At 36.1% G+C, this 27,003-nt stretch overlaps 2 protein-coding genes across 3 annotated transcripts; one reads left to right on the top strand and one right to left on the bottom strand.

Moving 5' to 3' along the window:
• Positions 1–347: 347 nt before the first annotated feature.
• On the bottom strand, positions 348–3,795 carry chmp3 (charged multivesicular body protein 3). The gene is made up of 6 exons (XM_052580624.1): positions 3,646–3,795; positions 3,309–3,369; positions 3,015–3,194; positions 2,630–2,751; positions 2,422–2,536; positions 348–1,662 (listed from the first exon to the last, which is right to left on the bottom strand). The coding sequence occupies exons 1-6, from the start codon at positions 3,688–3,690 to the stop codon at positions 1,514–1,516; spliced, it is 672 nt and encodes a 223-aa protein (XP_052436584.1). The 5' UTR covers positions 3,691–3,795; the 3' UTR covers positions 348–1,513.
• Positions 3,796–5,967: 2,172 nt separating this feature from the next.
• On the top strand, positions 5,968–26,175 carry LOC127975783 (heat shock 70 kDa protein 4L). Of its 2 annotated transcripts, none has more exons than XM_052579751.1 (19): positions 5,968–6,285; positions 8,033–8,090; positions 8,196–8,336; positions 8,570–8,692; positions 8,784–8,883; positions 12,131–12,264; positions 12,373–12,617; positions 12,873–12,949; positions 13,044–13,195; positions 14,204–14,310; positions 15,570–15,703; positions 17,347–17,543; positions 18,231–18,308; positions 18,413–18,547; positions 19,632–19,757; positions 19,962–20,069; positions 23,627–23,746; positions 24,277–24,438; positions 25,331–26,175. In XM_052579751.1, the coding sequence occupies exons 1-19, from the start codon at positions 6,179–6,181 to the stop codon at positions 25,505–25,507; spliced, it is 2,481 nt and encodes an 826-aa protein (XP_052435711.1). In that variant the 5' UTR covers positions 5,968–6,178; the 3' UTR covers positions 25,508–26,175. The 2 variants fall into 2 exon arrangements, with proteins under 2 accessions (XP_052435711.1, XP_052435710.1); XM_052579750.1 differs by having other exon boundaries at positions 24,274–24,438.
• Positions 26,176–27,003: the final 828 nt, after the last annotated feature.

The raw sequence follows: 27,003 nt of genomic DNA, 5'->3' as shown, positions 1-27,003 counted from the left end.
AAAGCATACTGTTTGAGTCGTACTCGTAAGATTATAATACTCTAAACTGGCTAATTCAAGCTCAGTCATCTGTCTTTGAGACAAACACAGAGCTTCTATAGAGAAGTAACCTAGATTCAGTCAAAAGACTTTAAAAAGATCAGGTTTCCTTCACAAAGCAAAGTCAAAAGGAGAGAGACTGAGGAAAGTAAAATAACCCTCAGAGAGTCCCAAAAGACCTTGCTGAAGCAGCAGATCATTACACAGTTACTGAAAAAAAAACATAAGCTATACTAAATTATGACTTGTAGAGATCCTAACTATTTAAACCATTGGTTTCAGCAGTGTTGTGAAATGTACTGTACTCCTTTTGCCTGTAAAATTTTATTAGTGTCATCCACATATTTTTCCACTATACAAAACACAGTTTTGTGCAGATGTGAATGTTTTTCTACAACAGCAAATATCTGAAATGAAGCAGAATATTCAGTTTGGTTCATTCAGCGACATACGGAGCCTGGATCTGTACAAAATCTATGTACTTGTCACTCCAGACTGCCCAATTTATGCCAAATAAGCAGATATTAATTGGTCATGCCATACCAAATTGGTCATGCCAAAACTAAAGTCAGAATACATAAGAATAGCTGTTTCATATGTAGACATAATAGAATTATTATAGCAATTATATTCCACTGATATTCAACTTAAAATATAACAGAAGGAACTATAATATAAATTGTCAGCCATTTCCATCATCAGGGGAACATCTGTTATGTAAGCATTTCAGTCATCTAAGCAACATACAAATATATACATATGTGCATTTAAACCATAACAAATGTCCAAAAGTAGCAGAAACAAAGACAGAAATGCGATAGAAGTCTGAAACACCTTGTGTGTAAATCCAGTCAGTTATCGAGCACAACCGTTCCTTTATTCCCAAAGCCTGTTTTATACCTTGCTGACAACTTTACTTACAAAACAACAATGCAAACGGATATATTTTTATGTATTTGTACAAGATTTACAAGAAATGGCTTTCATGAGTTTGTTTACCTACTCAGTAAAAACCATTGTACCAGATATAGGACAGAACTATTCACTCAGCTTAAATAAGGCTTGAGATAAAACTGCAAATTCGACAACACAGACAAAACGATAACGATCAACACTGATGTGACACAACTGCACTGCAATAGATTCATGGACAAGCTGCTTAACTATAGGCACAGATTCAAATGAGTGGAGTCAGAACATCTAGAAATAAAATGGGCTTAAGTAAAAAGTCATCATCCACCTGCTACCACATAACAACTAAATATCTGACTTCACTGTTCTTTATTATATGTCATATAGAGTTCATCTTATTTTTAATATCCACTATCCATATAGTTTTGTTCATTTTATGTGAAGGCCCGAATTTAGTGCTGAATTTAATGTGCCAAAGTGTCTTCATGGGTAAGAAAAGCTACAGAGGAAGAAAGATATGTTGTCTATGCCTATAGAGCTGAAGGGTTAAAAACACAGGTGTTTAGCTCCTCAGCGCTGCTAGCCTGGACTGCATCTCCTCGATGTTTTCTTCTTCTTCTTCTTCTTCCTCTTCTGAGGCTGCCGTGGCTCCAATTGGCACTGGATCAGGCAGGGCATCTGTGACTTTGCTGGGAGCTTTCCCAAGTGCACCTGTTATTAAAAAAAAGCAATAGTTTCATCTTTGGTTCGTGTCATGAGTGCATAATGATGAAATGCTTTGAGCCGTAGGAAGTGAGATGAAATAGCCTTTGTTAAAAAAAAACAGACTTTTTAAGTTGAAATGAAATGAACTTTATATACTGTACATATTTCATTAAACTGATATAATATTAATATACCAACTTACTGAAGTACTAAAAGTAAATTAAATTATTATTAGATTATGTTTTATTAGACTTTCACGTCTAATAAATGTGCTACCTGCCTTTTCAATGTAATATTTTGTGTAATTTACAAGCAATTTCTGGGTGAAAATAGGCTAGTTTTTTTATTTTGTTATTAGTGCAGGTGGTAATAATAAAGCCACGAGAAGAATCAAAATAAGTATCTTTTCCAGAAGCTGACGTAAATACATAACACTGACACCTCACACTAAAATAATTCATTAAATATTTAACTATACAAGAAGTTACATAAAACCCTGAATGTACATAATCAGAAAAACAGTAGTTTTAGTGAAAACCACCAAAAATGAACCATCACACAGTGAATTCAGGGAATTTCAAATACTTTTTCACTTCCAAAAGTGTAAATGTAACAGTGTTTTACTGTAAAATTTTCCTGAAATTTTCCATTGGATTTATTAGTTTCCCACTGTATGTAATGAGGTTACTTCCTTTAACCCAACTGTATTTACATCTCTTATAATCATTTTTGATAGTGTGGGTTAATAGTTAAGTGGTTTCTTACCGGCTGTAATCTCAAAGAGGATCTTGTCCACCTCAGCCTCTGCTGCTTCCTCCATTTCCTCCTCGTCATCCATCCCTTCCAGTGTATCCTCCAGCATCTCCTCTATGATTCCAGCCTGTGGAGTGTGAGGGCTCCACGTTAGAGAGGTCACATGTGCTCATCATGACTTTTCAGTGCAGAATATTAGAAGAAGTGTTCATGTATGTACCTTCATCATCTCTTTTGAGAGTTCTCTCATGGTGGCTTGAATCTCTGGGATTTTAACCAGGCTGTGCATGGCCTTCATGACCTCTGTGCTCTTCTGCAAGGCGCCAGCCACTCTTAATACAGCTGGGATGGGAAACCAATGAACGAATGAATGAGTGGCTATACATACCCCAAGCATAACACGTCCAAAAGAGACTTAAAATTATGTTCTTTTCATTACGTTGATTCCTTTTTTTCCTTAAACGTACTTCTGATTGCAGCCAATTCAATTCAAGAATCAAAACGGTTCTTGGGCAGTGAAGAGTGTTCAAACTTCACATGCATTTTTTTGTCTATTTAATGAATCCTTGTCATCTGTTGGGTCTCCAAATACAAAGTAAACTCACACAGCTGATTTTTCATACTGAGCAGCACAGAGTTCATCTGAGCTTTGGAGGCGTACAGCTTGTTGATGGCTTTCTTTGAGTGAATCATCTCTTTGGCAAGGATGATGCAGACATCTTTCTGTCCCTTCTTTGCAGCATCTTTGATCGACCTCTTCACTTTCTCCTCCTCTCGTTGGATATCTTTGGAAAAATTTAATATATATACACAATCAGAACTTCTGTTAAATACAGTTACCGAACTGAGCAATGCAATTACAAGAGACTGCATGTCAAACTGGTGTATTAGGACCTCACCTCGAATCTGTCTGTCAATAACCCTCATTTCTTTCCTGATTTTGAGAGACCACTCGTTGATCTGGGGGAAAGAGATGAAGAAAGTTAGGGACAGCTGCCTGTTCTGACTGGATTTGACCAACAGGCGTGTAAAATCATTATGGATTTCCAAAACCACCCACGTGCACACCACGGGATTAGAACAAAACTTTTTAAAGCGTTTCGTTTAAAGTGACATTACGTCATATAACGCTAGCATGTTACCAACAAGTATGGCAAACGAGTTATTTATAGGCCTGCTATTATTTACAATGGGACATTTAATATAAACCGCTAACTCCCGTTTCACTTAACGTACAAGGTCCTTCGGTGGTTTCTCTTGTGTTTTCCCAAAAAGGCCCATTTTGAGCTTGTAATTAGATAGTTGAACAGCGAGGAGCGCAATCAAAATAGTACATTACAAGTATACTTCCTGATTCCAGCCTCTCGACGTGACAAAATATGTGATTTCCGGTTTACTTTTCATAATAAAAGTACGGCTTTTCATTTACTGTCTATGTTTCTATGTATTGTGATATCGTTTTAATGTATGTTATGTCGAAATAGACAAACAGCATACAAAATAGACAATTTAAATGGTTTACAAATAAATCAAATATTAAGTGTATAAATAAATAATATATTTTTTTTAAATGATAGAATTAAAAAAAAAAAATAATAATAAAAAATTCATACATAAAACATTAATTTAGAAATACCATAGGCTAATAGGATGTGAACAGTAAACATCAATTTGCAAGCTGAATACTTTTAAAGATCATTTATTCTTTCTATTCATTCACTGTGTGTTCTGTCTCATTGTGTGTGGCTCATTGGAAAATGCTTTGGACACAAGAATGCAGAGCGCCCTTAGATAGATAGACTTGTGAACACTCACCATGCTTTGAACATTTGAAATGATCATCTGATTCTTACACACATGAATTGTGATGAGGCACAACTAAACTGAAAAATAAAAAATTAACTCCTGATAATAATAAGAATATTTAATAACACATATTAATGAATGAATTTCACCCCAAAAATAATTAAATAAAAATTTATTAATAAACCAACTGAGCAACAAATGTTTTTATTATGAAAATAATAATCTCCTCTGAGTTATAGTTGGGTATTTGCGATTATAAATTTGACAGTGTAAAATATACCCTTTTATGTGCGTAGACTATATGTATGTATGCATTTATTTTAATAACCAAAAAAGAAACCCATTTGGCAACGCCCTCCTTTAAAGGGACTCATGATGCGATTAAAAATTTTTCTTTCCCTTCACAGTGTTACAAGCTCTTGGTGTATAAAGGCCATCTGTAAAGTTGCAAAGACTAAATTCTCAAATCCAAAGAGATATTCTTTATAAAAATTAAGTCTTATCCACACCCCCCTAAATTGCCTCGTTTAACACGCCCCCACATCTCTACGTCACCATGTGGGAAATTTGCATAACGTCGCCCAAATGTTCACGGAAAAAAAGAAGGCACCTTTTGTTCTCACTCTTGCTGCCGCTGCCATGTCATGGTGTTGCTGTGTGTCGTTGTAAAAGCGAAACTACTTTGTTTGGCCTTTCAAAAGAGGACAGGACTAGAAATTGAGTTGAATTTCAACATTGTTCTAGAACAGTCCAACCCAAATATTCAGATGTGTGCAACGCTTTTTATGGAGGATGAGGACTGTTTCCTGAACCAGTAGCCTTCAGTTCGTCTGTGGCACAATGGCTATTTCTATGAAGTTGGGCAATTCAAACGTTGTAAGGACAGTCTGGCGCTTCTCACTCACAACCTGTATGTTTATTATATTTAAATAATTTGCCAATGATGATTCAGATGTGTGTTTTGATCAGTTTGCAGTAGTGCCAGTTGTTTGTTGTTTCTCAGATCACAAATGCAAACATGGTTTTATGTTTAAGCAGCGCTGGGAGACAGCGTAGTATGTAAAGGAGTGTAACATTACCATTACATGCTTGAGACATTCGGCCATTCAAAACACACTGGATAGCTGGCCAATCAGAGCACACCTCGCTTTTTTAGACCGATGAGTTTTGTAAAAATCTATGTTTCAGGAGGTAGGGCATAGAGGAAAAACAATAATGTACATTATATGGAAAATAATATGTTTCTTTAACCTTAAACCGCATAAACTACACCAAATACACAAAATAATGTTCTTTTTAGATGTCATATGACCCCTTTAATATTAAAAATAATAATTTCCCCTCAGTTTATAGTAAGGTATTTTCAATTATAAAGTTGACAGTGTTAAAGCATTACTTTATATATTTATTTGCCACCAAATAATAAACCCATTTGGCTGTACCATCAGCTGCAGTCTGATAACGACGGCGGTGCTACTTAAATAATTTTTATTATTAATATAATTCCTGTGTATTTATGTATTTATTTTCATCAGTACATCGAGTGACCCCTGATTTCTCATTTGTCGTTGAACTGCACGGTCATTCCCAGTGACGTAAAAATGCGAGCTTCTTTCGCCAGGTTCTAGATTCTTCGTCGTTATCCGAGATGCTGCGCCAATCGAACTGCTGGTTAGCTTCCAGTAGCCAATCAGAAGCGTCCGTGGGCGGGGCTTGCCTGATTCCTAGTCGTTTGACGAATGCGCAGGTTTACCCATATCACCGGTTGACAATATCAGCAGAGGCTGCAAGGATGCAGTAGAAGCGTTCTCTGCAAGGATTAGAAAGGAAGAATTATCTATAAAAAGCCCGACTCTTCTAGCGCACTCAGGCACAACTGTAGAATAGGGGTGTTGTGTTCTCACCCAGCTGCACTGTTAAAACTGGACCGGAGGTGTTAAGAATAAAGAAATAAGGACTGAACATGTCTGTAGTGGGGATTGATGTGGGTTTCCAGAACTGTTACATCGCTGTTGCCAGGAGCGGCGGCATTGAAACCATTGCAAACGAATACAGTGACAGATGCACTCCGTGAGTATAGCATTACCATCCCTGTAAAATGATGCTGTGTGTTGTTACGCAACGTTTGCTGTTGCCTAGCTGGCCATGTTCCCGATCCAGTGCATTTTGCTCCTGCGACTTTGTCCGACAGATGCATCTCAATGCATCTCCATTTTGCATGAAATCCCGAGCGTTAACCAAGTGCTATCAGTTCAACCGCTGTAACTTACGAGTCTTATCAGTGTCTGCTACGCCCTAAAACGTGTCTGAGAGGATTGCTAAAGTAGGCTGTTTTGTGCATTTATTTAATCTAATTATCTGATTATCACCAAAACGCCAATGTCCTTATTTGATAATAAAGTGAGCATGAGACGCACGGCGTAATTCCCAGCTGTCCTTCACACATCCAGTCGCTTGTGGAGTGGATTAGAATGAATGACTGTGTGTGTTCACTGCACGTGAACGATATGATCTGACACCATTCATAGGGTGAATCCACGAGACTGTGGATGCATTAGAAGCAGGTTGCTCGGTCGACAAATCCACACTCTCGCGTTTGGGCGCGGCAGCACATAAAAAAATAAAAAAATGATGTAAAACTAGATATTTTGTTGGACATGTTGCACGGACAGTTGGTCTGAGAGGAAATCAGAACTGAGCTGTTGTAGGGGGTCACTGCGGTGCTCACTCAAATCGAATTATGTTGCTAGCGCATCCTCAGTTTCTCCTGCAGCACTAGTTACAGACCACACTATCATTGAAATACAATGGACACAACACGTCCTACAACTTCACCTGCCATCGGTTTTAATATAGCAACATTTACACTGAAATTAATCAGAGGTGATGACTTTTTTTTTTTTTTAAACAAATGTAGTTTTCATGTAATTTTCTTAGAATTGTATCAAACTTAAGACATTATACGACGACTAAAACCATTAGTCTTATTAGTCTTAACTCAATACTTCATATCAGTGTGTATATATATATATATATATATATATATATAGGCTGTATCCTGAGATAAAGTTTTATGGTTGTGTTACTAATTTTTTGTCAACAACATGAAACCAGTCAGGCAATCACAATGATGTTTTCTTTCTTAGCATTTACATTTTACATTTATGCATTTGGCAGATGCTTTTATCCAAGTACAGGTTTTCAAAACTGCATGTCTTTCTTCCGAGGAACACAAAAGAAGATATTTTGAAGAATATTTATAACCAACTGGTTTTGGCCACCATTGACTTCACTTTTAAAAAAATTCTCAAATGATCCTTTATGTTCCACATAAGAAAGAAATTTGTAAGTTTTAAAAAGACGAGGGTGATTAAATGGTGGCTGAATTATATTTTAAGATCTTTTTTTAAAATGTATTTTACCTGTTAGAAGTTAAACGAGTCCACAATTGTAAAGGAAATGTTTGGGACAGCTGAATCCAAATGAATCCAAACGAGTTTAATATTTTAATTTTCATAATTCTAGTGGTTATAAAATGCAGCAGTTGCTTTGCTGCCTCTTATATGAAATTATATTGAAGGCCTCTAGTTGCTAGCTGTCTTGATATGCATTTTCAAACCTCAAAAGCTCATTTCACACCACTACATGTTATGCGAGTCAGAAAAGACTTGTGATAAGGACTAGTGAAGACGCTGTCCAAGGTGCTGATCCACACCCTGCACATCTATGTTCTATAATGCATCATTTTGGAAATAAAATGTGGAGCATGTCGTCACAATGTGTCGTACATTTATGAACATGTCATCTTTTCCAACAGAGCATGCATTTCTCTGGCCTCAAAAAATCGGACCATTGGCAATGCTGCTAAAAGTCAGGTACGAAATGCAGCTCATTTCATGCTCTCTAATTTATCAACATTTTAATTGTTTGCTAATCATAGAACTAGGTGGGATATTAACCAATAAACATGCTCCCTACAGATCATAACTAACTTTAAAAACACAGTTCACGGCTTTAAGAAGTTTCATGGTCGGGCGTTCGATGACCAATTTGTTCAAGGGGAAAAGTCCAAGTTGCCTTACAACCTTCACAAACTGGACAATGGCAGCACTGGAATAAAGGTGATATACTGTGTTTTGCCATCACTTTGAAAATTGCTTTGCTATTGTAGATCACAGTGCCAAAATGTACATTGTTCTGGACAGAAAACATGCAAAACATGCATAGACAGAACGTGAATAGTTGTGTGCATATTAAATGATTCAGGAATACAGTGTTCTCAAGAACAATGCAAAAAGCAATGTTGTTAAACTACTTGAATGTTGGAGATTGTGTTACATTTTCATGGTCACAGGTTCGTTATCTGGACGAGGATAAGGTGTTTACCATCGAGCAGATGACTGCCATGTTGCTCACCAAGCTGAAAGAAACTTCTGAGCACGCCTTGAAGAAGCCCGTGGTGGACTGTGTGATATCTGTGAGTGCTTCTAAATCAATGAACCTAGTGTATTTCCAGTAGTGCTCTTGACATGGCTGTCATCTCTTTGACATCTTTGGCTTTTCTCCAGGTCCCCAGCTTCTTTACGGATGTAGAAAGGAGATCTCTGATGGATGCAACTCAGATTGCTGGGCTGAACTGCTTGAGGCTGATTAATGACACAACAGCAGGTCAGCAAAATTAAGCTGTTGATTTTGTATTTTTATGTTGTCATTTTCTAACCTAACAGAAAAAAGATAACCTAAAAATGGTGGCATCCAAACAATCTGGTTTTATAAAAAATATTATTTAACATCCATGAGTCAACCTAAATTGATTTATACCAACACAACTGATGTTTATGCATTAATCAGGAAAAAATAACTATTTAGAGGGATGTTATTTCTTTAGTAGAAAGAAGATTTTAGCTCAAACTGTGGTCCTTGGTGATTCTTAAATGTCAAATGGCTACCATCACGTGAGAGTCAAAAAACAACAACAACATAATAGGGCTGGGATAAACTATTATTTTTTAAACGATTAATCTAGCGATTATTTTTTCGATGCATCGATTAATCTAACGATTAATTTTTCAGACCGATTCGATTTCGATTATCTCCCCATTAATTGACTACTAACAATTTATACATGTTGATTTACCTATCTGAATGAAAAAAAACATGAATTCCTTAACATTGCAATATATGTTTATTGCTCTTAAAATTACAAAATAAAAGACTGACTAAGAATGCATTACTTTGCAATTGTATAGAGATAGCATTCAATAAAACCTTGAAGCCTTGAAAACACATAGCTTACTGAAACAAGCTTACTGAACACATAGGGCCTAGCTTACTGAAAAAAAGTTCTTCTTTCAGATGAAAATAACAACAACTTGATGTCTAGCATTCAATAAAAAAGGTCACCCAAAATACTTGTTTAGAGCAATTGAAAGAATACAGTAACCAATGTAAACTTGAGGGCTTTAAGCTAATACAGAGAGTGCTTTTCCAAAAAAAAAAAAAAAACATAAAAATAAATTAACAGTGGGAGCCAGCAGCCTGTCATGGAGAAAAAAAAAATCCATATATATATATATATATATATATATATATATTGCATATTCAGCACACATAAACTAAACTTTTTGTTACGTTTAAATAAAAACAGGTCGACGAATCGATGCGCATATCATCGATGACCTCGACGCATTGTCCCAGCCCTACAACATATACATCAAACATAAAATGAATACCTTTAGCTTGTGATGATATATTATGGTCTAATGAAGCAAAATGATCAGTGTGTTCAAGAAACACAACATTACTTATGTTACAAAAATATGGTTTGTAAAAAAATCTTTTGAACTGGTTCTAGCAGAATAAGTTTGTCACATCAGACTTTTTGAATGCAGCATAGAGCTAAAAGTTACTCAATCAATACTCACTTTCCAATATTTTCCATAATGAGCCAAAATACCAAAATAATATGGTCCTATGATGCTGGTTTTTGCCAACACGTTCAGTGCTTCAGTTCCTCCAACAGTACTGGCACTGAGGAAACTGAGGAGAGTTGGGCCCAAGACCAGCTGCTTACGAGCAAGTGTGAACCGAGAGCTTAAATGAAGGGGTGAAATTAAAGTTTTCATGGTTTCTCTTGGGTTATGTAAATAGGTGAGCAGAGGGTGAGTTAATAACAACAAACATTCATTTTCAGGTGAACTATCCCTTTAGGGTAACAAAAGTGAGGTACCAGTTTTTACAGTTTGCATGTTGTTGAAAAACTAACTACACAAATCAAATTTTTAACTACATAAAATGTAAAATAAAAGCTGCATGACTATTATGGAGATTTACTGTAAAAGTTGATTATTGTACATGTGTTAGGGGTTTTAACATGATATTAACTCTTAATGACTAAATAAAATAGATACACATTATATATAATAGTTATACATACTCTCTCTCTCTCTCTCTCTCTCTCTCTCTTGTTATTGCTGTCATGACAATAATTAGCCCTTCTTAGGTTGCCAATCCCCTGATCTAGCTGAATGTGTGAGGGTGTTGCAGAAGCAGAATTAATGTGTGATGACTGACAAAAACATGATTCATGAATCAAGTGATAACAGTTTCTTTCCCTTGTGTAATGATGTTTTCTTAGTCATTTTGAGCATCTTCGACAGAGTAACTGTTTGCAGTAATAATGCTGTTGGCCAGTGCAACTAAACAGTTGTTTGTATTATGCACAAGTCCTTTTAATAACTGTATAGAGTGTTTTTTACTTCTAACTTCAGCCATCCTTTCATAAAATAATTTCAAGCAGGATATAAGCGACTACAGAAAATAAGTAATCATAAATAGGCTATTTAATGTTCATAATAACTCAGTAATTTGAAACCAGCCAAAGTTGGTAAGGAATAATGTATCAGCTGGTGATTATCATAAAAAAAGTAAAATATTATCATAAAAAGGAATAAATAAAAATTGTGGCCACAAATTCTTAATCAAAGTATCATGTCGTGCCCAAATGGACTGTGTTCCAGTAGCGAAGTCAGAAAACCAAGATGGATATGTCCATTGTTAGCAATACCAGTCCATTAAGAATAGAGAAATGAACCAATAAAAAACATTACCGTCTACAGCCGCGAGAGGGCGCTCTATGCTGCTCAGTGCTCCTGCAGTCCACCACTGAAAAACATAGAGCGCCCTCTCGTGGCTGGAGACGGTAATGTTCTCTTGGATCTTGGTTGTAAATAAATGCGACTTATAGTCCAGTGCGACTTATATATGCTTTTTTCCTCATCCTGACGTATTTTTGGACTGATGCGACTTATACTCAGGTGCGACTTATAGTCTGAAAAATACGTTACATAAAAAGTGGTATTTTGTACATATAGTACAATAGAACTGTGTGCACCACTGAGTTTATTGATAAACCGTCTAACTTAAGTGTTAATAAACAGACACTTTGATTCTGAATTTGGAGTTGATGAAGATGAGTCGGAACTCTTGGCTTGGGAGGGTGTTCCATTTAAAAAAGTTCCTACGAGGTTTTATTAATTGACTTGTTGAAATTTAACCAAAAGCCACTTAACCACAGCAATTTAACCAAAAAGTTAATGAATTATAACAAAGTTACCAGTAGTTCTATTTTGTTCCCTTGTTTTGGTTAAATCATGTCCCCTCATTGTAATTGTTAAATCGTGGCGACGTTGTGCTAATTAGTTCCCTGTTTTTTTTGTTTTACTGTGACCACGTGAAGACCTTTATTTGGCTTCTATTGATGCTAATAGTACAATAGATGTATAGAATGGTAGTTTAAAATGTTAATTGGATATTTTGACGAATTAATTTTTGAAGTACTCTCACCTCTGTCTATTATTCCACAAGTCCACAAGGCCTTTTCACACGCTGTTATTTTTTGTTATTCTTGTTGCAGTGGCCTTGGCCTACGGCATCTATAAACAGGACTTGCCAAACCCCGAGGAGAAACCCCGTAATGTTGTGTTTGTTGACATTGGGCACTCATCTTATCAAGTCTCTGTTGCTTCCTTTAACAAGGGAAAATTGAAGGTCTGTGTTGTTCATATCTTTTCATGGGAGATGTTTACTTCAAAGAATTATGTTTAATCCTTCACAGAGCTGTTATCAAAGGTATTATTAAACCCTTCTTTCTTTCAGGTGTTGGCCACAGCATTTGACCCATATTTGGGCGGACGCAACTTTGATGAAATGCTTGTGGAATATTTCTGCGAAGACTTCAAAAACCGTTTCAAACTCAATGTTAAAGACAACCCAAGGGCTCTTCTAAGACTCTATCAGGAGTGTGAGAAACTGAAGAAGCTCATGAGTGCAAACTCTTCTGATCTCCCTCTCAACATCGAGTGCTTCATGAATGACATTGATGTCCATGGGAAAATGAACAGGTAGTTCAATTATTTTGTTTTAGTTTTTAGTTTTTATGGTTTCCCCCAAAATTAGCATAGGGTTTAGACTACTGAAGTACTTTTACCTCAACGTTCACATAACCTCTTTCGTAAATACTAGAATTGTTACTGGCTGTTATAAGTAGGTGCAAAGTGTTGGGAAATGAAATATGTGCAAATGAAGCATTTCAGGCTTAATAGAAAATAGTTGGATTGATGGTTTGAGCAGAAACATGTCATTGTGATTGGACACAGGGCTCAGTTTGAAGAGATGTGTGCTCATCTCTTGATGAGAGTGGAGGCGCCTCTCAAATCGGCCATGGAACAATCAAGTAAGCAGCAGCCGATGGCCCAGTTCACCAATGATTCAGTCACCACAGATGTACGATCTAAATCCATTGCTAATTTGCATTCGTCCTGGTACAGAGCTTAGCAGAGACGAGATCTATGCCATTGAGGTGGTGGGCGGAGCCACCAGAATCCCGGTCATAAAGGAGAGAATCTCAAAGTTCTTCGGGAAAGACATCAGCACCACACTGAACGCAGACGAGGCTGTAGCACGCGGATGTGCCTTACAGGTAAAACAGACTCTTAAAGGTGACATATCGTGAAAATCTGACCTTTGCAGTGCTATAATCGGGTCCACAGTCCATCCACCAACCCAGAAAACTTGAAAAAGAACAACCCAGTAATTTGTTTTTGGTAAACCTTTCTCTGCAAACTCAGATTTCGCTCCCCCCGTGATGTAGAAAGGAGGTGGGGAGCACCAGTTCATTTTAGGGCTGGGCGATATGATGTCATAATCGTATATCAACGGTGTCTCATAAGTATCACAATGTGGATGTCAGCAGTCAGGTAACAGATGATTATCAACATTATCAGGTGACAAAACAAAAATTAAAAAAACGAAATTCATTTCAAACACAAATTTGTAAAGAACAAAGGAGGTGGAGGTGGGGCTTAGGAAGACATACTATCGATATTATCGGTTATCGCGATATTTTTAAAGGCGATTATCGATAAGATATTTTTGACATATCGCCCAGCCCTAGTTCATTTGCATTTAAAGAGACATGCATGAAAACTGTGTTCTGCTTCCATTCAAAATAGGAATTTTTCGAAATAACATATAGCAATAACAATATAACAAATGATCTGTGGGGTATTTTGAGCTGAAATTAGGACACCTGAGACCCATTTTATGTTACATATTGTTAAAAGGGGCATAATAGGTCTCTTTTGAAGACATACGATTCATAAATCCCTATCAAAAAAGACCATAATCTGAACAAATCAATCAAAAACACTTAAAATGGCCTTGATAACAGGCATTATAGATGTCAGCACAGAAACAGCAGAGGTGTGAGAGTGTGATACAGAACAGTTGAACAATACTTGTGCCAGTTCCCCGGGGAGTCTGAGGAGTCTGTGGGAGAGGTGTAGAAACAAGATGAAATCTGTGTGATGCATGCTTGGATTGCCATGCAATGCTGTCTCTGATTCCATACACTAATACCCTATTTAGACAGCTAAAACTGCATTTGTTTGTATGTCATAAATTTAATTTTTTTTCTGTGTGTGGTTAGTGTGCAATCCTGTCTCCAGCCTTCAAAGTCCGAGAGTTCTCCATTACAGACGCTGTTCCCTTCCCGATTACGCTTCGCTGGAAGTCTCTGACAGATGAAAGTGTCGGGTAAGAGCCTTCATATTCAAACCCTTATACTGTTTGAATCCAGCATATTGCGTTCCACTTTTTCTTTTTACAAAGTGATTATTTGTTGTGGTCACAATGCAAAGCATAACTTAAAAATACAGGATTTTAACAAACCACCAGCCTCAAGAATCAGCGAATAACTCAATGAATGATGCATCCAATCATGCGGGTTATTACATTTCTTTGCAATCACAATTTGATTTGCGTCTGGTGGGCCATAAAAAGACTTACATGGCAGAAGGGACCCAAGCTATCTAGGCATGAGAAAATAATACAGGCCAACAGACAAACACCTAGAAACCAACCATATCATCGTAGCAGATGCATATTAAAATATGCTGAAAACCACTGGAAAGCAGCCACGCACTATAGCAATGAAACAATTCAGTAGTGTGGCAGCATTACTTACATTTTAGTCAGGAAATTCAAAATATATAGTTTATTTATTTGCATATCTGGGGTAATGGGATCTTATATTATCTTAATAAAAACCTTAACTATAAATGTATCTATCTATTATTATTATTATTCTTTTTTGCAGTGATATGTATTATTTACACTGAAAGAAAATTGTATAATAAAAAAATAAAACATCATTACTTTTGCATCAGTGAATTAATACATTATTTTATACCATCAACATTTGTATGGGTTAAATCAGGCAGAAAAAATGTATTGACAGTTGCAGGTTGCCACTTTGTACAGTGTAGTATTATAATGCTGTAATGCTTAATATTTGAAACACAATACATTCAATATTAAATTAAATGTTAAATTAAGGATTAATAATTTAATAAAAAAGATCATAAAAATGAATGAAATAAAAATAAATAAATGAATGAATAAATGTATTTAGAATGTTTTATCAAGAATTTGAATGCCTTTAAAAGTTTTTTTTTTTTTCTGAGCTAGAAAATGTTGAAACAAATGAAACAAATAAGGAAAAAGGTAAATAATTGGTACATAATTTTTGATTGGTAATTGCTGCAACTTGCACTTGGGTGACAGGTTGCTTGGGGGAGATATTTAAACTTGTCTGATTTAAGATTATAAATTATAAATTATAAAATTATAAAATTATAAAATTATAAAATTATAAAATTATAAAATTATAATTATAAAAAACAACAACAACAACAAAAAAAACATTGTTCATAAATATTCCACAAAAAGAAATACGAACTCTTATTTTTGATTCTATTGTGACTCTTAAAAATGAAAATCTTACTCGTCTTCAGGGAATGTGAGGTGTACAGTAAGAACCATGCAGCACCTTTCTCCAAAGCCATCACCTTCCACAAGAAGGAACCTTTTGACCTGGAAGCATTCTATAGTTCTCCACATGAGCTGCCCTATCCGGATAGCAGAATAGGTGGGTATTATTGTGTGACATCTTCAGTACCATGTTGATTACATTCTGTAATTGCATTCTTAAACCAGACTTTATTTAAACTTCTTTAGGAATCAGTGTGGAATGATTCATTAGCTCTAGCCTAATTTATGACCAAAATGAGAACTAATCACTCTGGTGCGAAGCATAGGGGACCCTTAAATAGTCGTTCATGGCCTCATTTGATTAACAATGCCCTCAGCATTGTGATTCATTGTGTCCGAGCACCTGTTATATCTTTAACACACTAACTGAAGTGGGTTAGTGTCAGGCCTAATCTCAGGGGAGTGTCACACAGGTGTCAAAATACACCTGCCAGCCAGGTAATTAGGATTGAGACATGATGTCCCCAAAGCTCTCATTCTCTTCACATCATACACCCTCTTCATTCTGAGTGTGTGAGGGCCTAATACACTCCCCATATGGCAGGGTCAGAAATGAACTTTTCCTTTATGGGGCAATATTTTCCCCAAACCTATTTCCATTTTTTAATTTTTTAAGTGAAGGTGTTTGTTTATTTAGGAAATACATGTACAATAAATTGAGATTTAAGATTGGGAGGTTATTCCACCAGCTGGGCACAGTCCAGGAAAAGGTCCGTGAGAGTGATTTTAAACTTCTTTGGGATGGCATCACAAGGCGTCGTTCACTTGCAGAACGCAAGCTTCTGGAGGGCACATAAGTTTGAGCTAGTTAGTTTAGGTATATCGGTGCAGTGCCAGTGGTTGTCTTGTAGACAAGCATCAGTACCTTGAATTTGATGCGAGCAGCTACTGGTAGCCAGTGTAACCTGATGAGGAGAGGAGTAACGTGAGCTTTTCTTGGCTCATTGAAGACAACTCTCACTGCTGCATTCTGGATCAGTTGCAGAGGCTTGATAGTACACACTGGAAGACCCGCCAGGAGAGCATTACAATGGGGTGGCTTGCTCTGACAGGAAGGGTCTAATCGGCCTAATGTTGTATAAGGCAAATCTGCAGGTTGTTGTAGCAATATGGTCTGTGAAGCTTAACTCATGATCAATCACAACTCGTAGGTTTCTGGCTGTCCTGGAACGAGTTATGGTTGATGAGCCCAGCTGTATAGAGTTGTTGTGATGAAGCGATGGGTTAGCTGGAATCACCAGGAGTTCTGTCTTCATAAGGTTAAGCTGAAGGTGATGGTCATTCATCCAACTAGAAATGTCACTCAGACAGGCTGAAATGCGAGCAGCTACTATCGGATCATCTGATTGGAATGAGAAGTAGAGTTGAGTGTCATCAGCATAGCAGTGATAAGAAAATCAGATGACAGATCCTAATGACGTCATGTAGATGGAGAAGAGAAGTGGTCCAAGTACTGAGCCTTGAGGAATCCCAGTAGCAAGAATTTGTGACTTAGAAACCTCCCCCCTCCAGGACACCCTGAAGGATCTATCTGAAAGGTAGGACTTCAACCACAGGGGTGCGTTTCTAGAGATGCCCATCTTTCTGAGGGTGGACAAGAATCTGGTGGTTAACTGTGTCAAAAGCAACAGGCAGATCATTTTGCTGCCATTTTTGCATGTGGCTCAATCTAAAGAAAGTTCTTAAAGTATTACTGTCTGATTCAGATTCTGATTAGCATGCTTTTCCTCTTTCGTTCAGGCCATTTCACCATACAGAATGTCATGCCACAGCCTGATGGGGACAGTTCAAAGGTCAAGGTGAAAGTGCGTGTGAACATGCACGGCATCTTTAGCGTATCCAGTGCCTCTCTGATAGAGAAACAGAAAGGAGAGGCAGAGGAGGTGCAGATGGACACAGAACCTACTGTACAGAATGAGGGCAGGCCTGAGGAACAGGTAGGAGACACTGATTGTCAAAATGTATTCATTCTTTAGATAAATAAGTTTAATTTAAAATGAATCTAATTCTGGGTTTGTGGAATTTTGCCGTTCCATTGATGATGAGACTGCCAAGACAAATATTTAAATGATTAGTTAATTTTGTCATCTTCTTGCTGTTCCAAACCTGAATGACTTTCTTTGTTCTTGAAACATGAGTAGATACACAGGTACAGCATTAGGGTTCTAACCAGGAGAGTGTTTTTGCTCTTTGTCACTAATTTAAGCTCACTGCGTTTGGCACTGAAAATGACACCTCTGTCCTAGAAGAGGAGGACTGTCATTCTTACTTTAGGGGTTACTTTATTTAGCTTACCAGGGTTCTGACATGCCATCAACAGCTGTAATTTGGCACAGCAGTTTTTAAACAATACAGATTATTGCACAAGGCTACACAAACTAATGACACATAATACGTGAAGCTTAGGCTTTATTTGTTTGTTTTGTGAATGCGACAGAAGGATGCCTGTATTGCAGTGATTTCTATGGCTCTTAGCCTTAGCTGTTCAATGGTCCTTGTTTATGAAGAATATTTAAAACAAGCAAATACATTCAACACTTGTGAGCTTTTAAAAATGATTTTTTTGTGGACAGTGAAGCTGCAGGATCAGATCACTCATGTTGTCTTTACACTTTTGTTAATAGAATAAAATGCAGGTGGACCAGGAAGGCCAAGGAGAACAGCCCGCTGAAGAGGAACAGATGAATAACTCTGGTAGTAAGGTACAATTTTCCTTGACATATGTAAATTAGTTCTGTCTGTCTGTCTGTCTGTGTTTCTTGATAATTGTGTATATTATCTTTTCAATTTTCTTATTTTATTAAAGGATGGTGATAAACAAGATCAAGGTGCCAGCAGTAGCAAAGCGAAGTCAAAAGTGAAGAGTGTTGATCTGCCAATTCTGGCCAAAACCACCAGACAGCTGGATAGAGATGTGCTCAACAAATTTGTTGAATATGAAGTAAGTCATAATTCACTTTCAGCCTGTCTCAGTTCCCTGGAGAACATGTAGAGTGTTAGTGTTAGTGGTTGCGATTAATTTTACTCAGCTCAGTTCAAGCAGCACTCTTTTCCCAACCAGTGCATTTTTAATTCTCATCTCAAATTGGTGCCCCATTTTTTACACTTTAAGCTGAATTAATTTTGTTTATATGTACTCACTATATCCGTCTCTTGGTAGCTACTGTTTATAACACTTGCCAGCTGAACCAACTGTATCTTGTACTGTGCATGTTGCTAAACTCATATGAGGGATTTTGCGTTTGCTCTATATATACATGAGAGAGCTTAATTCAGACCTCAGGGAAAAGATATTAGTAGATCATTTCGTCAGTGATGCGACAGCACTGCTCTAGGCATTAGAATCAAGTCCTACACTTACTAGTTCAGCTTTTAGCTTTTAAAAAACAAACGGTGTGTAATCTCACTCATTAAAAATCTTTAAACAAGGCTGAATTTTGTTGTTACAGCTTTATGCTATTGTATTTTTGTTAGTCAACAAAGAATCATGAATTGACAAAAATTTTTAATACTGTATGCTCTTTGTCTTTTTGTACACACTTCATCTGTGAAATATTATTACAACAAAGCCCACTTTCTAAAAATGTTCTCAAGACAGTGATGAAAGTGTAATCTCATAAATTACAGTTTTTTTTAAATATATACTTTTAAGATGTGCACATTCAATACAGTTCAGCACAGTTATTTTTCACAAGGGTATGTTTGATGTCTCATTTATAATCTGAAAATTGGATTATAGTTTATTTGAATTACTATTATACTATTATTTGAATACTGTGTAATATTAGTTCAAATGTACTTACTGTAGAGTTTGGATTAAGGTTTGATTTAGGGTTAGTTGCATGTAATTATGCATAATTTACTGTTATTACTATAGTAAGTACATGTAATATGCAACAAAGACACTGTAAAATAAAGTGTGACCCTGCATAATTTTAGCGTTTGAGAAATTTTGTGACTTAATAGTGTAAAAAGCTACAATGATCCAGTTTGTAAATATATATTCACTGCATTCTCTCTTACAGAAAAAAATGATCATACAGGACAAACTGGAGAAGGAGAGAAACGATGCAAAAAATGCTGTGGAGGAGTATGTTTACGACCTGCGAGACAAACTGTGTGGCATCTATGAGAAATATGTCACTGAAGATGTGAGCAGAAAATCTCTTATGTTATGTGGAGCTGTTGTTCCCAGTCAAGACACTTGGGAACTTATGCTTTGTTTTGTGTATAATCTACCCCAGTTCTGCAATTCACAAAATCTCAAATCATTTTATACTTGGAACAGTACTTAGCTAACAAATTGAAGCTCAGGTGAGACTTACTATGCATGTGTTGATGTTCTTCCTTTGCAGGAAAGTAACCGACTCACTATAATGCTTGAGGACACGGAGAACTGGCTGTATGAAGAAGGAGAAGACCAGGAGAAAGAAATCTATCAGGACAAACTGTCTGAACTCAAAGTGAGTGATTTAGTGTTCGGGTCATGCATGTTTAAAACCTTTGAATGAATATGCACTTGTATCTTGAAAGTGCATCTTTAAAAACAGTACGTATACTCCATATAAGTGTATGTAAAGAGAGTACGCTTCATGCTTAATCATCTTATACTACAATATATTTTCATTTATTTGCAATTAACATCCAGTGTATGAATATCTTACATTGGTTTTGCACTTAAGTATATTCCCTTAAAGGAACAGTTCACCCAAAAATGAAAATTCTGTAATAATTACTCACCCTCACGTTTTTCCAAACCCATAAGACCATTGTTCATCTAAGGAACACAAATGAAGATATTTTTGATAAAATCCGAGAGCTTTCTGACCCTGCATAGACAGAAATGGTCCATCCGCAGTCAAGGCAAGTAAGGTAATAAAAAATAGTCCATGTGACATCAGTGGTTGACTTTCATGAAGCTATGAGAATACTTTTTGTGTGCGAAGAAAACAAAAACAACGACTTCTCTTCCATGTTTGTCTTTTGCACACAAATACGTGGGACTGTCGTGAGCATGCATCAAAGATTGACACGGAAGAGAAGAAATTGTTGAATAAAGTCATTGTTTTTGTTTTCTTTGAGTACAAAAAGTATTCTTGTAGCTTCATAAAAATTAAGGTTGAACCAGACGTCACGTGGATTATTTTAACAGTGTCCTCCTTACTACCTTTCTGTGCCTTGCATGTGCTAGCTACATTACCTTCAAGTCAAGTCAAGTCACTTTATTTATATAGCGCTTTAAACAAAATATATTGCCTCAAAGCAACTGAACAACATTCATTAGGAAAACAGTGGGTCAATAATGCAAAATGATAGTTAAAGGCAGTTCATCCTTGAATTCAGTGGTCATCTCAGCTCAGTTTAAATAGTCTCTGTGCATTTATTTGCAATCAAGTCAATGATATCGCTGTAGATGAAGTGACCTCAACTAAGCAAGCCAGAGGCGATAGCTGCAAGGGAACGAAACTCCATCGGTGACAGAATGGAGAAAAAAACCTTGGGAGAAACCAGGCTCAGTTTGGGGGCAAGTTCTCCTATGACCAGACGAAACCAGTAGTTCAATTCCAGGCTGCAGCAAAGTCAGATTGTGCAGAAGAATCATTTGTACTGGATCCGGGTGACTGCAGTGACCCTCTGATCTGGAAACAGACTGGATCTGGTGGCCACGGTGACCTCGGAATAAGAGAGAAACAGACTAATATTAGCGTAGATGCCATTCTTCTAATGATGTAGCAAGTACATAGGGTGTTATGGGAAGGGTTCCCGGTTCCGGTTTACCTAATTAATGCAGCCTAAAAATCCTTTAACAGATTTGGATATTAAAAGCATATTAGTATGTTATTTGTAAGCCAGGTTAAAGAAATGGGTCTTTAATCTAGATTTAAACTGCAAGAGTGTGTCTGCCTCCCGAACAATGTTAGGTAGGTTATTCCAGAGTTTAGGCGCCAAATAGGAAAAGGATCTGCTGCCCGCAGTTGATTTTGATATTCTAGGTATTATCAAATTGCCTGAGTTTTGAGAACGTAGCAGACGTAGAGGATAATAATGTAAAAGGAGCTCATTCAAATACTCAGGTGCTAACACATTCAGGGCTTTATAAGTAATAAGCAATATTTTAAAATCTATACGATGTTTGATAGGGAGCCAGTGCAGTGTTGACGGGACCGAGCTAATATGGTCATACTTCCTGGTTCTAGTAAGAACTCTTGCTGCTGCATTTTGGACTAGCTGTAGTTTGTTTACCAAGCGTGCAGAACAACCACCCAATAAAGCATTACAATAGTCTAACCTTGAAGTCATAAATGCATGGATTAACATTTCTGCATTTGACATTGAGAGCATAGGCCGTAATTTAGATATATTTTTGAGATGGAAAAATGCAGTTTTACAAATGCTAGAAAGTGGCTTTCGAAGGAAAGATTGCGATCAAATAATACACCCAGGTTCCTAACTGACATGGAGAATTGACAGAGCAACCATCAATTCTTAGACAGTGTTCTAGGTTATTACATGCAGAGTTTTTAGGTCCTATAATTAACACCTCTGTTTTTTCAGAATTTAGCAGTAAGTAATTACTCGTCATACAGTTTTTTATATATCGACTATGCATTCCATTAGTTTTTCAAATTGGTGTGTTTCACCCGGCCTCAAAGAAATATAGAGCTGAGTATCATCAGCATAACAGTGAAGGCTAACACCATGTTTCCTGATGATATCTCCCAAGGGTAGCATATAAAGCGTGAAGAGTAGTGGCCCTAGTACTGAGCTTTGAGGTACTCCATACCGCACTTGTGATCAATATGATACATCTTCATTCACTGCTACGAACTGATGGCGGTCATATAAATATGATTTAAACCATGCTAATGCACTTCCATTAATGCAAAAAAAAGTGTTCAAGTCTATGCAAAAGAATGTTGTGCTCAATTGTGTCAAACGCAGCACTAAGATCCAATAAAACTAAAAGAGAGATACAACCATGATCAGATGATAAGAGCAGGTCATTTATAACTCTAATAAGGAGAGCAGTCTCAGTACTATGATACCGTCTAATATGCATGGTCAGAATGCTCTTGAAATTCTTCAAAAATATCTTAATTTGTTTTCCAAAGATGAATGAAGGACTTGCGGATATCGAACGACATGAGGGCGAGTGATTATTAATGACAGAATTTTTGGTTGAACTATCCTTTTAAATTACACTAGTCTTGAAAAAAGTACCGCATTTTCCGGACTATAAGTCGCACTTTTTTCAGAGTTTGGCTGGCCCTGTGACTTATAGTCAGGTGTGACTTATTTATCAAAATTAATTTGACATGAACCAAGAGAAATTAACCAAGAGAAAAATATTACCGTCTTCAGCCGCGAGAGGGCGCTCTATGCTGCTCAGTGCTCCTGTAGTCTACACTGAAAACATAGAGTGCCCTCTCGTGGCTGGAGACGGTAATGTTTTCTCTTGATTCTTGGGTCTAAATAAATGTGACTTATAGTCCAGTGCGACTTATATATATGATTATATTTTGGACTGACGCGACTTATATTCAGGTGCGACTTATAGTCCGAAAAATACGGTAGACTGTAATAAGGCTGATTATTCCCTTGAAATTGTAATTAAATTGTGATTAAATATGATTATCACTATTTATATTAAAATAATGAATTATGTTTTGAATGTTTTTTATGCCATTGATTGATGTCAACTATGCAGTTTAAAATCTTTGCTTTGGGGTTCTTTATTAACATAAGAATTTAAAAATATGCATGGTATTATAATGTTATACTAAAACTAAAATTAAACCAATGGTAAAAAGTCCCTTAAACTGTATAAAGAAAAAAATCTTAAGCTTGCAAAATAATGCCACTAGACTTTTTCTTGAAATTACTTCTAATTGTGTCACCTATAATTGTAATTACTATAGAAATACAAATTAAAAGTTATTTAAAAGTATGCTAAAATGTGTGAAAAACTAATTTGCATGAAATATGTTTAACAGCAGGGTGTTGTCTTTGTCTTTTGTAGAAGTTTGGTGAGCCTATTGAAGAGCGGTACAGAGAGCATGAGGGTCGACCCAGAGCATTTGATGAGCTAGGCAAGAAAATTCAGCTGTTTATGAAGGCGGTGGATGTCTATAAACAGAAGGTAAGCTGCAGTGCTTGATGGCACAGTTGATATTAATGTAGCGTTTTGATATTGAATAGTTCTCTTAATAGAAAATATTTTTGCGACCTAAAAGCACAGCTCTTGCCTTTTGTGGTTTTATTTGGGATTACTTCTTTGCACAGATTTTCTGGCCTACTCACTTTGATAGCGTACACTTTTACACACCATCTACAAGTTATTTAATGTCTCCCACTATTTTCGGGGTAAAACATTCACTTAAAAAAAAAAATGTTTCGAGTGTTTACATTTGTATCAGTTTCTTTGGTCATTTATGTTGTTATTACAAGGTGACATCTTTGTCAGATTAATTGTGTTTGTAAAAGCAATATTTAGCATTGTTCAGACTGGCTTATTTCTTCTTAAGGACATTTTACATTTATTAGAATTGATCATATCTTAATGAACGTCATTGATATTGATGCACTTAAAGATAATATCATGTTTAGCACTGAGAATGATTTTCCTGAAATGAATGGGAGCTGAGATGCTTTAAATGGTTTGACCAGCAGGACGAGCGCTACCAGCACTTGAGCGCTGAGGAGATGGGTGTTGTTGAGAAGAGTGTGAGGGAAGCTTTAGGGTGGATGAATGCAAAGATGAACGCCCAGAGCAAACTCCGAGTCGCTCAAGACCCAGCAGTCCAAGTAGCAGAGATCATTCAGAAGATTCAGGTTTGTGCACTTTTACAGTAAAACTACAGTCAAGCTGCATGTCACAATTACATCCGTCATTAGAATGATCACACCAGGTGTTTTTAAAAAAATAATGAGTAAGAGTGGATCTCACGAAATCTAGTCCAAGCGACATTTTTTAAAAAGGGCATTTTATTTTGCATGAAGAAAAAGCTAGCATTTTAAACATTTTCAACATTCCTTTATTGTTATTATCACTGATGATTATGTGTTTTTGCCATTGTTCTGAATCATGACAGAAAGTTTAATATGATTTTATTACAAAATTGCAATAATTAAATTAATTAAAAAATTTACAGTATATATTTTGTCATGAGATATTTAACATTATGACAATGAAAATGTGTGGGGAAACTGTTTTATTTTTACTTTTACTTTATTTTTCCTAATATGTGTTAATAATTTTGCATTAAAGCAATGAGAATGAGATTTTTTCATTTTAATAAAAACATTTTGGGGAATTTTTTTTGTTTGTTTGGTTAAATTTGCATGAATAAAGGGCAGCAAAACAAAAACAACCTTGATGTATAAATTCTCAAAACGGACTAAAGTTAATTACATTTTATAGCATCCTTAAGATATCAGTACGTTATTGACAGACAGTTATATGTTTTAATATAATTAAATAAAATATTTGTTGTATATTTATTTTGCATTAAAGTATTTTGCATTAAAGTAATGAGAATAATTGAAAAATAATATTTTGCATTAAAGTAATGAGAAAAATATGATTTTTTTTTACATTATTGTAATGACAATATGCTATGACAATATGTTACTGGCTGACAGCACACTTCTGCATCATTTAATAAAAAGTGATTTACCGTATACTGTATAAACATGAATGCATCTGTTTTGTGTTGAAATGCAGGAATTAGAGGATGTTTGCAATCCTGTCCTCAATCGACCCAAACCCAGAACTGAGGAGCCCATAGAAGAGGGAGACCAAAACAACGGGGCACACAATGGCCCCGCAGCACAGCAAGGTGCCGACAGCAAAGGCAACCAGCAGACCAAGCCTCCGTCTGGAGAGATGGAAGTGGACTGAGCTATTCTACACTCAACCAACCATCCGTTCTGCTGCCATTCTCACTTAAGCCACAATTAAACCTTGTCGACTCACACTGAACCAGTAGCTGGAACCATTCTCTCTGTGTCCACCACTCAGTTGGCTGTATTTGTGCATCTGTTTGTTGAAGTCTGCTCCTCTGTTGGTTTTCTCTTGTACCTAGTAAAGGCCTGGATCAGGCTGTCCTTCGAATGTTACTGCTGTATTGGAAATGCAGTCCGCGATTGGACAACCACGATAGGATCATATAGAATAGACGTAGTTCATGACAATAGATTCTTAACAAAAAGCTGTCCCTAGAACAATGTGATGCATTCTGGGAGACCCGAACTTATGGGAACAACAAGCAAATATGTATGCAATACATATAAATATATGGTTTATATTTGTATTTAATATATACATTTCCAAAGGATGTGTTGTCTAGAGCCTGTAAATATTATTTTAGTAATTTGAATTGATGGGTGCTTAGATATAGGGACACGGTCCTGTTGTTGACATCGCAATGCTTTCAGCTCCGAAGTGTCATATGAAAGTAGAATGTACTGAGCCGGTCATTACATTTTTTTCCCCAGTTTTCATGCAGTCTCATATCAAGTCTTGAGGTTTGATGATCACAAATAATAAAACATGCCTTTATGACTGAATGTGTTTGTTGTTTACACATTTAAATTATTATGCCAGTGCCAGAAATTTGATTTGATGTAAGTCTATAGTCACAAAATCTATACAAGAACATGAGGCTTGTAGAAGTTTTTATATGACTTTTTTTTTATTATTTAAATTGGATTTATTTTGTAAATATGGTGCAATTTTTCATAAAAATACATTAATTTAAGTAATCAATAAGTCACAAGACATTTTTTTATTGATGCGCCACAACAATTAAACACAAGACTGGGATAAGTGCAGTGGAACTGGAGGGGGTTCTGAGTTCATGTAAAGCTAATATTAATATATTAAAATGTAAAATAGATTCTTATACATAAATAAATAATTTTACATATCCGGAAAAAAAAGAAAAAGAAAAAAGGACTTAATAAAAAGGCCAACAATACATTATATGGGTCAAAATGATTGATTTTTTCTTTTATGCTGAAAATCATTAGGATAATAAACAAAGATCATGTTCCATTAAGATATTTTGTATATTTCTCACAGTAAATATATTAAAACTTAATTTTTGACAAGTAACATGCTTTGCTAAGAACTTCATATTTAGATTTTTTGGCACCCTCAGATTCCAGATTTTCAAATAGTTGCATCTCTGCCAAATATTGTCAGATCCTAATAAAGCTTATTTATTCAGCTTTCAGATGATGTGAATTATTCTTGAAATATAAAGTATAGGTTTTCAACATTGATAATAATGCTACTACTAATAATAAAAGAATCGGCTTAAAACACATCTCTTCCATCTTTATTTGATCCTCTAACTCTAGCACTCTATTCTAATTCTATTCTTAAAAAACTTG

The sequence above is a fragment of the Carassius gibelio genome, chromosome B17 (genome assembly GCF_023724105.1).
Source record: "Carassius gibelio isolate Cgi1373 ecotype wild population from Czech Republic chromosome B17, carGib1.2-hapl.c, whole genome shotgun sequence".
In the NCBI taxonomy this organism is placed as follows: domain Eukaryota; kingdom Metazoa; phylum Chordata; class Actinopteri; order Cypriniformes; family Cyprinidae; genus Carassius; species Carassius gibelio.
Note: the sequence above shows the minus strand (reverse complement) of the source record. Positions and strands in the feature narration are given on the sequence as shown.

Coding starts and splice junctions, on each gene's coding strand:
- chmp3 (XM_052580624.1), bottom strand. CDS start 3,690: ATGGGCCTTTTTGGGAAAACACAAGAGAAACCACCGAAGGACCTT. Junction 3,370..3,645: donor AGAAACCACCGAAGGACCTT/GTACGTTAAGTG, acceptor TCTTTCCCCCAG/ATCAACGAGTGGTCTCTCAA. Junction 3,195..3,308: donor TATTGACAGACAGATTCGAG/GTGAGGTCCTAA, acceptor ATTTTTCCAAAG/ATATCCAACGAGAGGAGGAG.
- LOC127975783 (XM_052579750.1), top strand. CDS start 6,179: ATGTCTGTAGTGGGGATTGATGTGGGTTTCCAGAACTGTTACATCGCT. Junction 8,693..8,783: donor TGGTGGACTGTGTGATATCT/GTGAGTGCTTCT, acceptor GCTTTTCTCCAG/GTCCCCAGCTTCTTTACGGA. Junction 23,747..24,273: donor TGGATGTCTATAAACAGAAG/GTAAGCTGCAGT, acceptor TGGTTTGACCAG/CAGGACGAGCGCTACCAGCA.